At 41.4% G+C, this 14,824-nt stretch overlaps 1 protein-coding gene across 1 annotated transcript in view; it reads left to right on the top strand.

The window, feature by feature from the left end:
- Positions 1 to 14,824, top strand: part of LOC122555513 (E3 ubiquitin-protein ligase DZIP3-like) — an 88,922-nt gene that overhangs the window by 58,124 nt on the left and 15,974 nt on the right. The window contains exons 10-12 of the mRNA XM_043701537.1: positions 1,355 to 1,408; positions 5,844 to 5,911; positions 11,118 to 11,194. Coding sequence (XP_043557472.1) covers positions 1,355 to 1,408; positions 5,844 to 5,911; positions 11,118 to 11,194 — 199 coding nt within the window. The remainder of the gene's footprint in view (positions 1 to 1,354; positions 1,409 to 5,843; positions 5,912 to 11,117; positions 11,195 to 14,824) is intronic.

Here is a 14,824-nt window from a genome sequence, read left to right as displayed (position 1 = left end):
CCCCTTTCCCTTCTGAGTCTCAGAGCCAGACCTCGCGCCACAGACCCGGTCACTGCAGCTTACCCCTGCTAGGCTGTCCCCCCCACCAGTATCCAAAGCGGTATACCTATTGTTTAGGGGAATGACTACAGGGGATCCCTGCACTGCCTGCTTCCTCCCCTTCCCACCTCTAACTGTCCCAGCTATCTCTGTTCTCTGGCGTAACTATGTCTCTGTAGCTTCTATCTATCACCTTCTCAGCCTCTCGAATAATCCTCAGTTCATCCAACTCCAGTTCCAGTTCCCTAACTTGTTCTGTGAGGAGCAGAATCTGACTGCATTTCCTGCAGATGAAGTCGGCAGGAGTATCAGTGGTCACCCCTACCTCAAACATCCGGCAGGAGGAACATTCCACTGCCTGCGCTGCCATTACTCTACACTTCGTCTCCAAAGCAAGAACACTGAGTAGCTTACCTGTGAACTTTCTCTCCTGGAACATCCACGTTACACCTGCTTAAAACAACGAGCAAAGTTAGGGTCCGGGCTACTTTCTTGCAATGTTTGAGAAGGTCTGGCCTGGTCCATAACAAAAGTCAAGTGTGGCGAAAAGGCTGCAACTGGGGAGTTGGGGGCTAATGGGAGATGTTAATCAGGTACCACAAGAAATAATGTTAAAATGAATCACACGGTGCTCAGCAAGACCACAGGCTCCATTAACTTACAAATGTTAAACCAAAGGAGCACTAAATGAGTTCATTTTAAGAAATGACTTACTGTAATGTACATCTTGCAAACATTAGATTTCAACTTTTGCATTTGTCTCTGTGCAAGACGAATTTTCTGTCACCACTCACTTCTCATTTTGTTTTTAAGAATGGGGATGATCTGATTTATAGACTGCAGTTACAATCATCAGTAAAGCGGGAGATATGTTAACTGCTTGCCATGAAGAAGACACTACTTTTCTTTTGGCACTGTAATATTCATTGAGAAGCTAACAAAATAACATCATATTATCTGTAATTTTTGAATTTGGATTGAAGCCAAAATTCAAAGCGCAAATTATCTTGTTCTAAAGTGAGCACGTAGTCACTATCTCATGAGAGAGAGGCCACTGGTGATGGTTTAACCTGGAGGTCAGTATGCCTCAGATGAGGGGAGAGGTTGAGAAGGAGTTTCCTTCATGATAACCTCAGTCGCTGTGGGAATTGAACCCACACTGTTGGCATCACTTTGCATTGCAAACCAGCCATCCAGCCAACCGAGCTAATGGACCTCCGAGTCAGTATACTGTAAAGTCACTCAAAAGTACATTTTTTTGAAAAGAATCTCAATAGATTAAAAGCACTTTTTTTCATTTATTTTGTACATATAGGTAACAGTAGACTCAAAATCAAAGAAAAGACGGAAAAAGTCAAGAGGCAAAAAGGTATGATTTTGCAGTGTTTTGAAGCAAATTATAAATAATTTGAATTTGACATTTTGCTTTCTCTGGATCATACGTTGATGAGCTTGTCTTTTCTGTTGCAAGCAGCTTGATTTGATTGTAGGCCTGGTCATTTGGAAGATACATTTCTTCATGTCGCATCATCCACTGACATTTCCGCCACCTCCAAACGGACCCCACCACCAGGGATATATTTCCCTCCCCTCCCCTATCCACTTTCCGCAAAGACCATTCCCACCGTGACTACCTGGTCAGGTCCACACCCCCTAACAAGCCACCCTCCCCTCTGACATCTTCAGCTGCCACCGCAGGAATTGCAAAACCTGCACCCACACCTTCCCCCTCACCTCCATCCAAGGTCCCAAAGGAGCCTTCCACATCCATCAAAGGTCCTCCTGCACTTCCACTCATGTCATTTATTGTATCCGTTGCTCCCGATGCGGTCTCCTCTACATTGGAGAGACTGGGTGCCTTCTCACAGAGCACATTAGAGAACATCTCCGGGACACCCGCACCAATCAACCCCATTGCCTCGTGGCCAAATATTTCAACTCCCCCTCCCATTCTGCCGAGGACGTGCAGGTCCTGGGCCGCCTCCACCGCCACTCTCTCACACCCAACGTCTGGAGGAAGAGCGCCTTATCTTCTGCCTCGGGACTGTTCAATGTGGACTTCACAAGTTTCCTCATTTCCCCTCCCCCCACCTTACCCCAGTTCCAACCTTCCAGATCAGCATCATCCTCATGACCTGTCCCATCTGTCAATCTTTCTTCCCACCTATCCACTCCACCCTCCTTTCCTCTCCGCTCACGAGGCTCCCAGTCTCATTCCTGATGAAGGGCTCTGGCCCGAAACATTGATTCTCCTGCTGCTCGAATGCTGCCTGACCTGCTGTGCTTTTCCAGCAACACACTCTCGACTCTAAACTCCAGCATCTTCAGACCTCACTTTCTCCTCGATACATTTCTTGTCTACTTCAGTGGGATATTTGACCTATATGGATTGACTATTTCCCCAACTCATTGTGTAGCCTTACATACTTTTTATACTGTAACACTCATCAGTTGGAGTCCTGAATTTGGCAGTAGTGCCATGATGTAAAATGGTGCTGGCTGGGTGAGCATTTACTATCCATCCCTAGTCGCCTTTGAGAAGCTGTAGTGAGTTGCCTTTTTGACTGATGCAGTCCATGTGCTGTAGGTAATGAATTCCAGAATTTTGTCTCAATGATTCTGAAGGAGCTGCGATATATTTCTGTCTGAGATGGTGATGTTCCCACATGTCTGCTGCCTTTCTCCTTGATGGTTGTGGTTGTAGGTCTGGAAAATGCTGTTTAAGTATTTTTGGTCAATTTCTACAGCGAATCTTATAGGCAGCATGGTGGCTGAGTGGTTAGCACAGCTGCCTCACAGCGCCAGGGATCCGGGTTCGATTCCACCCTCGGACGACTGTCTGTGTGGAGTTTGCACATTCTCCCTGTGTCTGCGTTGGTTTCCTCCCACAATCCAAAGATGTACAGGTTAGATGAATTAGCCATGCTAAATTGCCCAGTGTTCAGGGATGTGAAGGTTAGGTGTATTAGTCAGGGGTAAATATAGGATAGGGAAATAGTTCTGTGTCGGTTACTCTTCTGAGAGCCAGTATGGACTTGTTGGGCTGAAGGGCCTGTTTCCATGCTGTAAGGATTTTAATTCTAATTCTAATAAAGATGGTACAGCTGCTGCCACTGAGCATTAATGGTGGAGGAGGTGGATATTTGTGGAGATAGCGCCCACCAAGCAGGCTGCTTTGTTGTGAAAAGTAGGGGTAAAAACAATGACTGCAGATGCTGGAAACCAGATTCTGGATCAGTGGTGCTGGAAGAGCACAGCAATTCAGGCAGTATCCGAGGACAGGCAAAATCGACGTTTCGGGCAAAAGCCGTGAAAAGTGTCAAGCTTCTTAAGTGTTGCTGCTCTCATCCAAGCAAATGGGAGTATTCGTCACACTTCTGACTTGTCCCTTGTAGATGGTGGATAGGTGTTCGGGAGTCAGGTGGTGAGTCACACAGTGTAGTATTCCTAGCCTGTGATTTTTCTTGTAGCCACTGTACTTGTATGGCTAGGCCAGTTCAGTTTCAGTTTAACCTCAAGATGTTGATAGTATGGGAATTCAGTGCTGGTGTTACCATTGAATATCACAGAGCAGTAGTTAGATTATCTTTTAGTAGGGATGGTCATTGCCTGGCATTGGTTTCTCACAAATGTTACTTGCCACTTGTATGCCCAGGACTGTATATTGTCCAGTTTATACTTCTTTGGATGTGGACTTGTTTGGTATCTGAGGAGTTGCAAATGGTGCAAAACATTATGTGTTCATTGGCAAATGCCCCATTTTTGACTTTGTGCTGGAGGGCAGGTCATTGATGAAGCATTTGAAGATGGCTGAAAAGTTTGGAAGTGCTAATGTAAAGGATTCAGCACAGCTGCTTTTGGAAAAGTAGTGAATCACATCAAGACGTTAATATCCAAGGTCCCTGGATAAAGCAGTGTCAACAGTGGCAAATATAAATGGTGGTACATCAGCCTATGATAACTGAAGGCAAATGAAACTATGTTTCTGGTCTATAGACCTTTCCCAGCCATCCAAGAGTGCAAACATCTGTCGTACTTTTCACCTGTTTGCCTGTGTATTTAGTTGTTTCTCAGATGAAATTTGGCCAGAATCAGGATGTTGAGGTTTGTTTTCAAATTCTCACATAGCAAATGAAAAATGTTTGATTATTGTTAAATGTTTGTTTAAAATTGTTTAATTTTGTGAATAAAGTTGAAATACAACTCCACTGTATTTGTTTGGTTCATAATCTTAAATCAAAATACTGAAGATATTTTGTGGATTTGGCTGATGTATTAGGAGAGAAAATTTACAAGAAATACATCTCAAATTTATTTAGTAAATTATTCTAAAACCATGCTTTAATTTACTACTGTGCACTTATAGAACGAATTGTAAATCACTTAACATGCACAGTTACTGGGATAAATTATGATTTAGAATTGAATTCACTTCACTAAAGTTGAGTTAAGTTCCTCTCCAAGCCACACACCATCCTGACTCAAAATATATTGCAATTTCTTCACTGTCAGAATCTTGAAATCCTCTTCCTGACAGTGTTGTAGATGTATCTACGCCACATAGATTGCAGCAATTCAAGAATGTGGCTTACCAATACTTCCTCAAAGGCATTTACGTATAGACAACAAATACTGCCGAGCCTGTGGTGCCCATATCCTGTGAAAGGCCAGTAAGCATGCCTTTTTCCTGTAGCATAAATTGTGGAGATCGTTTAACATTTATCAACCTTGCAGATAATACTGATAAGTGCAAGACAAAAAGTTTCAACAAGTCTTTCTTTTCAGCAATAAAAAACTTTGATACTTTCCATTAAATGTCTGTGTAATGTTTCCGTGCTGTACATCCCTATGATTCTAAGACTAGTACATCCCCTGTTCTATTCTTGAGAATCAATAATGCTAGACCCAAAATTTCACATAAAATCATTTAACTCTGTTACCAACTTTGAAGCTCTGAATTCAGGAGGCTGTATATAGCATTTGGGTCGGTGCAAGGTCTAGTATCCTCTGAAGAGTTTATGTGGTATACAGCTACACCATCCAATCCTACAATCTCAGTCTGCTTTGATTATAATGTCTTTGAGTCCAAATTACAGATTGAGCACTCATCAGACCATAAGAAATAGGATCGGCAGTAGGCCATTCAGTCCCTCAAGCCTGTTCCTCTCTTCAGTAGGCTGACCCGACATTTCTAATGTTCATATTCCTGCCCTTTCACCATAAGCCTTGATTACCCTACTAATCAAGAATCTATCTGTCTCAGCCTTAAAGATACATAAGGGCTCTGTCCCCACAGCTCTACATAGCAAGAAATTTCAAAGGCCCTCACTCTCAAAACAAATTCTTCCTCATTTCAATCTTACATTGCCATCCCTTTATTCTGAGACTATGTTCTCTTGTCTTAGAGTCTCCCATTGGGAAAACATCCTCTCAACATTTCCTCTGTCAAGCCCCTTAAGAATCCTATATGTTTCAATTAGATCATCTCCCATTCTTCCAAGTTCAAATGAGTAAAGTCCAAGTCTTTTTAGCCTTTGCTCTTAAAACAATCCAACCATACTGGGATCATCCTAGTGACCCTTCTCTGAACAGTAAGTAATATTTTTCCTTAAATAAGGGAACCAGTACTGCTCAGAGTACTCCAGGTGTGGTTTCTGTAGCACCTTGTGCTGTTGCAGTAAGGCTATATGTGAAGAAGGATCCTGACTGACCTCTGTATCTCCATAGAAGTATTCTTTATGCAAGAACATTCACTGTATCTGAATGAAGTACTGCTGTTAAAATTAATTACTATCTGAATATAGAGTAAAAAGACAGAAGCTGCTGCCCAGACAACTTTACAGGAAGCTGAAATGCTCAAGGAATTAAAAAGGTATGAATTCTTCACTGTGGTTCAGAACTTTTTATATTTTCACACTTTTTTATGAAAAACCACTGAACAGAAGATGATCATGCGTAGATTTTTTTATAATGTTTTCAGCTTCTAAGATCAGCTATTTTGATGGGTACTGAAACAATTATTTATTTGACAACCTTATTGGGCATTTTACAGTCATTTTACAAGTCCTGTGAATTGATACTATGCGCAATTAATGTACATCAAGTTATTTTCTCAACTTGTATTACACTGTGAAGGTCTGACAAGTGAAAAATAACAGTGGATGGGTAATTTTGATCCTTTGTGTTCACTGTCTTTATTGAGGAAAACTTCTGGGAGAAAAGAAAATAGTTATTAATAGATGCTTTTACACACTCTGCAAAGTCAAGGATTTTGCACCAAAAGCAAACTCATACAGCAGAAATGAATTTTTAATATCCAAAAATGCCCTTCACCAAAGTAGCACTCTTTTCCTGGGAGAGGGCAAGCTTTGGCTCTGTTCGCGAGCTCCATAATGATTGCAGCATGAGTACGTGCTGCATAAACACCCCTTCCAAATTTAAACCTGCCTTGTTGGTTTCTTTCATGGATTATACATTATGCTCCATTTTTCAGGTTTATAATTCGTAATTATTTGCAGGCTGTAGACTAACTCTACAACAACCATGCCTCTTTACTGAAAGTTGAGGTCCTATAATTGGAGCAGAATGTTGAGTTTCAATCCAATTTCTAATTTTTTTGACCTTCAGGAGGAAGCACTCTTTGGTCCTACGCACGCTTAAATGCTCAAGTGTTTTGTAGCAGTTGAACTGCTTTTGAAATGTAAATGCCCAATCCCTCAAGACAGGAGTAGCAGTCATTTAAAGAACTAACTGGATTTTATAAGGCCTGTCAGTATTTCAGAACCAATAGAACTCACATTCACAATATCGAAGCTCCAACATCAAATTATTGGATCAGAGACAACTGGGTTTAACTTAAATGAAGAGAATTACAATGAAATGAATTACAGAAAGCAAACTGGGCAAATAGATCAGCAATAAAGACAGTAAGCAAATAGTGGCAGACATTTAAGCAGGTAATTCATGACTCAGAGCAAAAATATAACCCAGTAAGGAGGACTGATTCTAAGAGAGAGATAAAACAACATGGCTAACCGAGGAAGTTCAGGACAGTGTAGAGTTGAAAGAAAAAGCATATAAGAAGGCAAAAAGTCAGTTTTGGCTCCAAAGTCTGAGATAAAACCACAATCCAGCAAAGGAGGACTAAAAAGTTAATAAAGAGAGAGAAAATAAACCATTAGGGCAAGCTAGTGAGGAACATTAAAAAAGAACTTCTTTAAATATATAAAAAGGAAGAGAAATGTCAGTGCAAACATAGGAAATCCTGAGATGAATCTGGGAAGATAAAAGCAAGATATAACGTGTTTGAGCAGATCAAAGCCATTCAGCCCATCAGTTGCTCAACCATTTGATCATGGCTGAAATGTTTCTCATCCGCATACTTGTGCTTTTTGACTGTAATCCTTGGTATCCTTACTAATTATGAACCTATCTTTCTGTGTCTTGAAGACAGTCAATGACTTGACTTCCACAGCCTTCTGTGGCAAAGAGCCCTACAGATTTTTCACCCTGTGACTGGAGAAATTCTCTCTCATCTCGGTTCTAACAGGTTATCTCTTCACTCTGAGGCTTTACCCTCAGGTCCTAGTCCATCCTACTAGTGGAAACATCTCTCTCGCATCCACTTTATCCAGGCCTCTCAATATCCTATACGTTTCAATGAGATACCCCCCGCCATCGCCCGCCCCACATCCTCTAAACTCCATCAAGTACAGACTCTATGTCCTCTCTTCATATGACAAGGCCTTCATTCCGATAATGATTCTTGTGAACCTCCTTTGAGCCCCCTCCAAGATCAGTACATCCTTCCTTAGATATGGGGTCCAAAACTGCCTACAATATTCTAGACATGTCTGACCTGAGTCTTATTTAGCTTAGCAGTACATCTCTGCTATTGTATTTTAGATACCTCAAAATGAATGATAACACTGCATTTGCGTTCCTAACTGCCAGTTGAACATGCATGTTAACGTGAAGAGAATCCTGAACTCGGGCTCCCAAGTCCATTTGTGCTTCAGATTTCTGAAGCCTTGCCCCATTTAGAAAATAGTCTGCACCTCTATTCTTCTTACCACACTTTTTCACATTGTATTCCATCTGCTGTCTTTTTTTTTTGCCCTCTCTCCTAGCCTGTCCTTCTGCAGCCTCGCTGTTTCCTCATCATCACTACCTATCTGTCCACCTATCTTTGTATCATCTGCAAACTGAGCAACAGTGCCCTCAGTTCATGATCATTAATGTATAATATGGGAACCATAAGATGGTAGCATAGTCATGAGTCTTAACGGAGAAAAATTCTTCAAGCATTCCATTAATATTAAAGAGTATGGGGGAAGAATTGCGATGACCATCACAAGGGAAGTAGTATTAGACAAACCAACGGGGCGAAAGGCTTGATTCTGGTGGCTTGTGCCGGAGGATCCTAAAAGAGGTAGCCACAGAGATAATGAATGCTGTGGTTATAATTTTCCAAAAATCCTTGGATTCTGAAGAAGTACCAGCAAATCAGAAAATTGTCAATGTAACTTTCCTGTTTAAAAAGGGAGGGAGCCAAAAAGCAGTAATTACAGGCCAATTAGCTTAACATCTGTTATTGGAAAAGTATTGGAATTAATTTTGACTCTGCTGTAAATTTTTAAATTCAAATATAATAAGCAGTTACATGCCTCTAACTTTAATATTATATTAATCACTTGGAAAATATTACCTAAAGGGTGCTTCTTGATTCAGTTTTACTGATGAATTTGTGATTGAGAAACCAATTTTCTTGGTCTCACTGTCTGAAGTGTGCTACTTGGTATCACACAATAATCTGGAAATTCATGCAGAAACCTGAATGCTTCCCCATGTCCAAACTGTTCCCACATTATATAGCATGGTCACAGTAGGATAAATGGCCCTCCAGGCTTTAAATTTGCATAGCTGTGTGATTACTGTGCAAAAGCAAATACTTCTAATAAGACATTTTCATGTTTATCACTCACCTGATGAGTAAAACACTTTGTTAGTAGCTGTTGCAGATCAGTTGATATTTAGCCACTTGAATACAAAGTGCTTCTGTGAGTAACATTTGGAAAGGCAGAAAGAGTTACTTTTGGGCATAGATCTGATATTCAGAGTTTCCCAGTTTTGACTACAGTCGAGCTTTATTGGGAAAATACTGTTTGCAAACATTTGAGACCCAATAGGATAGCAGTCAAAAAAACTGCAGATACTGGAATCCAGAGTGGACAGACAGGAGGCTGGAAGAGCACAGCAGGTCAGGCAGCATCTGAGGAACAGGAAAATCAACGTTTCAGCCAGGAGCCCTTCATCAGGAATCCTGATGAAGGACTCCTGCCCGAAACATCGATTTTTCTGCTCCTCGGATGCTGCCTGACCTGCTGTGCTTTTCCAGCACCACTCTAATCTTGACTCTGATCTCCAGCATCTGCAGTCCTCACTTTTGCCTCGGAGGCTGGAAGAACACAGCAAGTCAGGCAGCATATGGAGGTGGGGCAGTCAACGTTTCAGGTTGAGACCCTTCATCAGGATTCAGGTCTCAACCTGAAATGCTGACTTCTCCTCCTGTTGCTGCCTGGTTTGCTGTTTTTTTCGAGCCTCCTGTTTGTCTAATAGGATAGCAGTTCCTTTAGCAATACCTCAATTAATAGGTTGCCTGGAAAAGGGGAGTGAGAAGAAACATGAAGGCCTGTAAGATGCAAGAAGATGAGGCAAGAAGATGTCTCTGAGTGAAAGCCTTATTATTGCAAAGCATTCTCATGTATGTTAGCCTAAGCTTACAGTAGCTGGAGCCATGAAGCAGCAGTAAACCCATAAACCAATGCCATTACAGTTCAAATGAGCCATGTGGTTTCTTCTTAAAAATATGTTTAACAACTAATCACAATTGAACAGAATATAACTAACTTCAAGGAGGCTAGTGTCCTGACCTCTGAACCAGGTCTGTATCCCACTTGTCCCAGAGTGATGTAGTAACATCTCTAACAGATAGATTAGAAAATGTCTATAGCTTAATTCAAATGAAAATTATTGATTTTACACTTGAGCTGGTTTAAATCTTTTTGGCTTCTTTTTCCTTTGCTTGTCCCAACTCTTCATGAAGTGTCGCTAGTCCTTTCTGATGATTGTCATCTATCTCCTGCTTTTTGCTGCTTTCACAAACTAAAGGCCTACTTGACCATCCAATGATGCAAAGAAATATCCCAAAGAGTTACTAAGCTGAGTTTGAACTATGCACGTGCAATTGAGGGGTCATGTCGGCACATTGCCTTTACTATTTTTTATCAAAGGATGTGAAACTTCAGAAGAGATCGGAAGGCGCTAGGATGGAGTTAGAGGAAGGATTTAAAGTTTACAAGGAAGCGAGTTATCAGATTGCCAGATAGATACATATATCATTTTAGATGATGCATAGGCTTTCCTCTGCCCTGCTGTTGAGGTCATTGAATTAGAGCAATGACCTCAACAGTATTAGAGCACGGTACTGTGGGCAGTACTGCACTCATTTGATAGCTTTTATTGCTCTGTAGCAGTCTACTTGAAAAGTTTGGAAAGGCTAGAAAGAACACCTCTCTCTTTGCTCCACCACTTTCAAAAATTGTTCAGTGGTTTATCAATTAGAGTGCCTCAATTCCTCCAGCATTCTTCACTACAGTTGCAGCTTAATAAGTAGTGGAAGGATGATTCTTTCACTGCAGCATTAAACTTAGAAAAGCTCCCTGTAAAAGCATCGCAAATGACTCTAATGAAAGTACTGCAGATAGTGGAAATCAGAAAGAAAACCAAACTCCATGGATCTGGCAGTATCTATAAAGAGAGAAATAGAATTAGTGGAACCCAGTTTAAGAGATATATTAGATTTGAAGCATCAACTCAATTTTGTTCACCACAGATGCTAGCAGGCCTGCTGAGTTCAGTAGCATTTTCTCCTTTCAAATTAGCCTCAGATATTTTGACAGCTACAGCAGAGACATTTTATAGCGATTTAATAATTAAGTGATTGAGCTAGAAGACCAGTAGTCATTGAGCCACAAATGATGTTTTTTTATTCTGTTAACCATTCTGTCACTTTGCAGTTCCGTGACTCAGAATAGTAAAATGCTTGAGGAACAAAATCAAGAACTTATACTGGAGTCTGAAGCTACAGCAGCTGGTAAAGTTGATCTTACTTTTTTTCACTTGAGTAGACTATATGAAAACGATTGGTACCAGAGATTTTTAACTTAATTTGAAGGACATTGATTTCAATATTTAGAGTCATAGAGATGTACAGCACAGAAACAGATTCTTCGGTCCAACTTGTCCGTGCCGACCAGATATCCTAAATAAATCTTGTCCCATTTGCCAGCATTTGGCCCATCTCCTTCTAAACCCTTCCTGTTTGTATACCCATCCAGATCCCTTTTAAATCTTGTAATTGTGCCAGCCTCCACCACTTCCTCTGGCAGCTCATTCCATACATGCACCACCCTCTGCATGAAAAATTACCTCTCAGGTCCCTTTTATATCTTTCCCCTCTCACCTTAAGTCTATGCCCTCTAATCTTGGACTCTCCCAGTCCTAGAAAAACATCTTTTAAACATTGTAATTTTACCGACTTCACCCTGTCTTCCTTTGCTGTTGATTATTTCTGCTCCCATACCACAAGCCTGTACTTGCTTCTCTCACTTGTTAATGGTCTTTCCTTGGTATGAGGCTTCAGATGGGTATAACCATTGCCTATTGATTACCAAAGACCTGCTTCTGATCTGCTGACAGCTCGTTAGGCAGGAGTGCAGGGTCCTTGATTCTGGCTGTTGGCCTGTTAAGTTCCTGAATGCTACAGGAATCAGCAGGCCCTCTTGAACAGAGGTGACACAGGCATCTCGATAGCTCTCAGAATGGTGGCCAAGACCGCCAGCATATCCAGTCGATCCAGTGACGTGACTTAGTTTGTCCAAATCTGCGAATCATTCCAGCATTTTCTACTTTAATTTGCACACTTCTAGAATCAGCAGTATTTTCCTTTGGTTTTTACTTTGCTGATTTATCACAGCTATAATTTGGACACAAAATAATTTGTCATAGTTGGTATGTTTTTATAATGATTGATATTCAGTAGGTGAAAATATATCCAGTTTGATTACCCTGTCCTTTACATATAAAACTACAATTTAATTCTGCAAAAGCAATTTTAGATTTTAAATCAGGAACAATGAGCTTTTATGTTAAAAGAACCGCAGTAAAACAATAATATTTCTGTCTCCCTTACCTGTTGTGAATCAAGATATGTTTGCATTATTAGAAACATTTTTTCACTTGTGTCAATAAAACAAAGTTATGGAGTCATACAGAATGGAAACAGACCCTTCGGTTCAACTAGTCCATGCCGAACATAATCCCAAACTAATCTAGTCCTATCTCCCTGCTCCTGGCCCATACCCCTCCAAACCTTTCCTATTCAATGTATCTATCCAAATGCCTTTTAAACATTGTAATTGTACCCATTTTCACCACTTTCTTCGGAAGTTCATTCCAAACGCGAACCAGCTCTGTGTAAAAATTTTGCCTCTTATGTCTTCTTAAAATCTCTCTCCTCTCATCTTAAAAATGTGCCCCCTAGTCTTGAAATTCCCCATCCTAGGGAAAAGACAACTACCATCAACTCTATCTATACCTTTCATTATTTTATAAACTCCTATCAGATTGCCTGTCAACCTCCTATGCTCCAGTGGAAAAAGTCGCAACCTATCCAGCCTTTCTTTGCAACTCGAACCTTTAATACTTGGCAACATACTGGTAAATCTCTTCTGAACCCTCACCAGCTTGATAATATCCTTCCTATAACTGGGTGACCAGATCTGGACACAGTATTCCAGAAGAGGCCTCACCAATGTCCTGTACAACCCCACAACCTGCAGTGAAGGCACGGCTTCTCTAGAGTAGGTAAATGTCTGACATTGTAATGATATGTATATGGGTGTTCATGTTCATTATGCATGCTTGAGGTCAAAATTTCTCCACACAGGCCCTAGGTTACATCAAAAGCTGGAGGAGATGCAGTCTATTCAGCCCATCAAGCCTGCTCCGCCATTCATGGTTTAACTGATAATCCTCAACTCCACTTTCCTGCTCCCACTGCAACCCTCACCCCCAACAACACTCACTGTCTTCCCAATCAAAAATCTATCTCAGCCTTGAACACACTCAATGATCCATTCCACTGTGGCAAAGAATTCCAAAGACTGACCATCCCATGAGAAAAGAAATTTCCCCCTCACCTCTGTCTGAAATGTGAGGCTCCTCAGTCTGAGACTATGCCATAAACCCTCCTACAAGGGGAAACAACCTCCCTGCATCCACCCCATCAAAACCCCCAGAAATCCCACATGCCCTAACAAGCCAGCCTGTCATTCTTCCAAACTCTGAGTCCAGGCCGAACCTACCCAAACTCCCCATCCCCCCTCAATTAGACAGTCCCTCAATACCTCATATCAACTGAGAGAGCCTTCTCTGAACTCTCTCCAATGCACAGTTCTAGCCATAATTTGACACCTTGATCAAGTAAATTTGGCTTTTTGTTGTTTCACTGTGATTTTCTCCCTCATACCTCTCACTACATCTGGCTTCAGTGTATTCCTCTATTAGAATGGTAGTTTGGTGATGTGTGACATTAGGAGAAAGTGAGGACTGCAGATGCTGGAGATCCGAGTCGAAGAGTGGTGTGCTGGAAAAGCACAGCTGGTCAGGTAGCATCCGAAGAGCAGGAGAATCGAGGTTTCGGACCTATGTCCGCAATCCCTTCCTGATGAAGGGCTTATGCTGGAAACATCAATTTCCCTGATCCTTGGATGCTGCCTGACCGGTTTGTGCTTTTCCAGCACCACACTCTTGGACTCTGATGTGTGACGTTAGACTAGTTTCCATACTTTCAGCAGGTGTATTTCTTAATTCAAAGACCACCTTCAGGCATTCTGTATTAGGTTTTGTTAATCTCTTATTGGTCTCTTTGGCAATCTGCATCACCACCTCAAACTCTGCATTTGACTGAAATTGTCTGCAGACGATGTATGGTGTTGAATTTCCCAATCCTTCGTGAAGCACCTGAATTCTTCACTTATGATTTGAGGGCCCTTGTCATACATCACAATGTCTGAAATATCAGCGACTGAAGTGTGCTTTCACATATTCTACAATGAAATTTGGAACATAAACACAAATTGCTGGAGAATCTCAGCAGATCTGGCAGCACCTGTTCAAAGAAAGCAGAGTTAACATTTCAAATCTGGTGGCTCTTCATCAGAACTGTTAGTGGCTAGGAAACCATGGGAGGAAGGGAGAGGTGAGCAGATATGCGGATATCGAGCCCAGAGAGAGAAAGAGGGAGCAATGAAAGGAGTAGTTTTAAAAGGGATGTTATTGTTAGCAGGCCAGCGCAGGAGAAAAGCTGAATAAGTGATAATAAGAGCTGAGAGTGAGAAAGTGGATTAGCTGTCCTGAATGCAACCCATATAATGTGAAATTAGACCTAGGAGTGCATGAGAATGGGTGACTGTGCTAAAAGTCAGAAAAATGTCACAAATGTCATAACAGAACCAGTGTGTGGTGGGTAAAAACCATAGAATGATGGAATCAGGCTCTAAAGTTATGAGCTTGATGTCGACTCCAAGAGGCTGCAGGGTCCCCAAGCAGAAATTGAGATGTTGTTCTTTAAGCTTGTGCTGAGGCTCACTGGAACAATGCTGCAGACCTGCGACAGTAATGTTGGCATTGGAGCATGGTGATGTGTTGAGGCGGCAGGCAA

The sequence above is a fragment of the Chiloscyllium plagiosum genome, chromosome 12, assembly GCF_004010195.1.
Source record: "Chiloscyllium plagiosum isolate BGI_BamShark_2017 chromosome 12, ASM401019v2, whole genome shotgun sequence".
NCBI lineage: Eukaryota > Metazoa > Chordata > Chondrichthyes > Orectolobiformes > Hemiscylliidae > Chiloscyllium > Chiloscyllium plagiosum.
The sequence above is the reverse complement of the archived record's forward strand: the minus strand, read 5'-3'. Positions and strand labels throughout refer to the sequence as shown.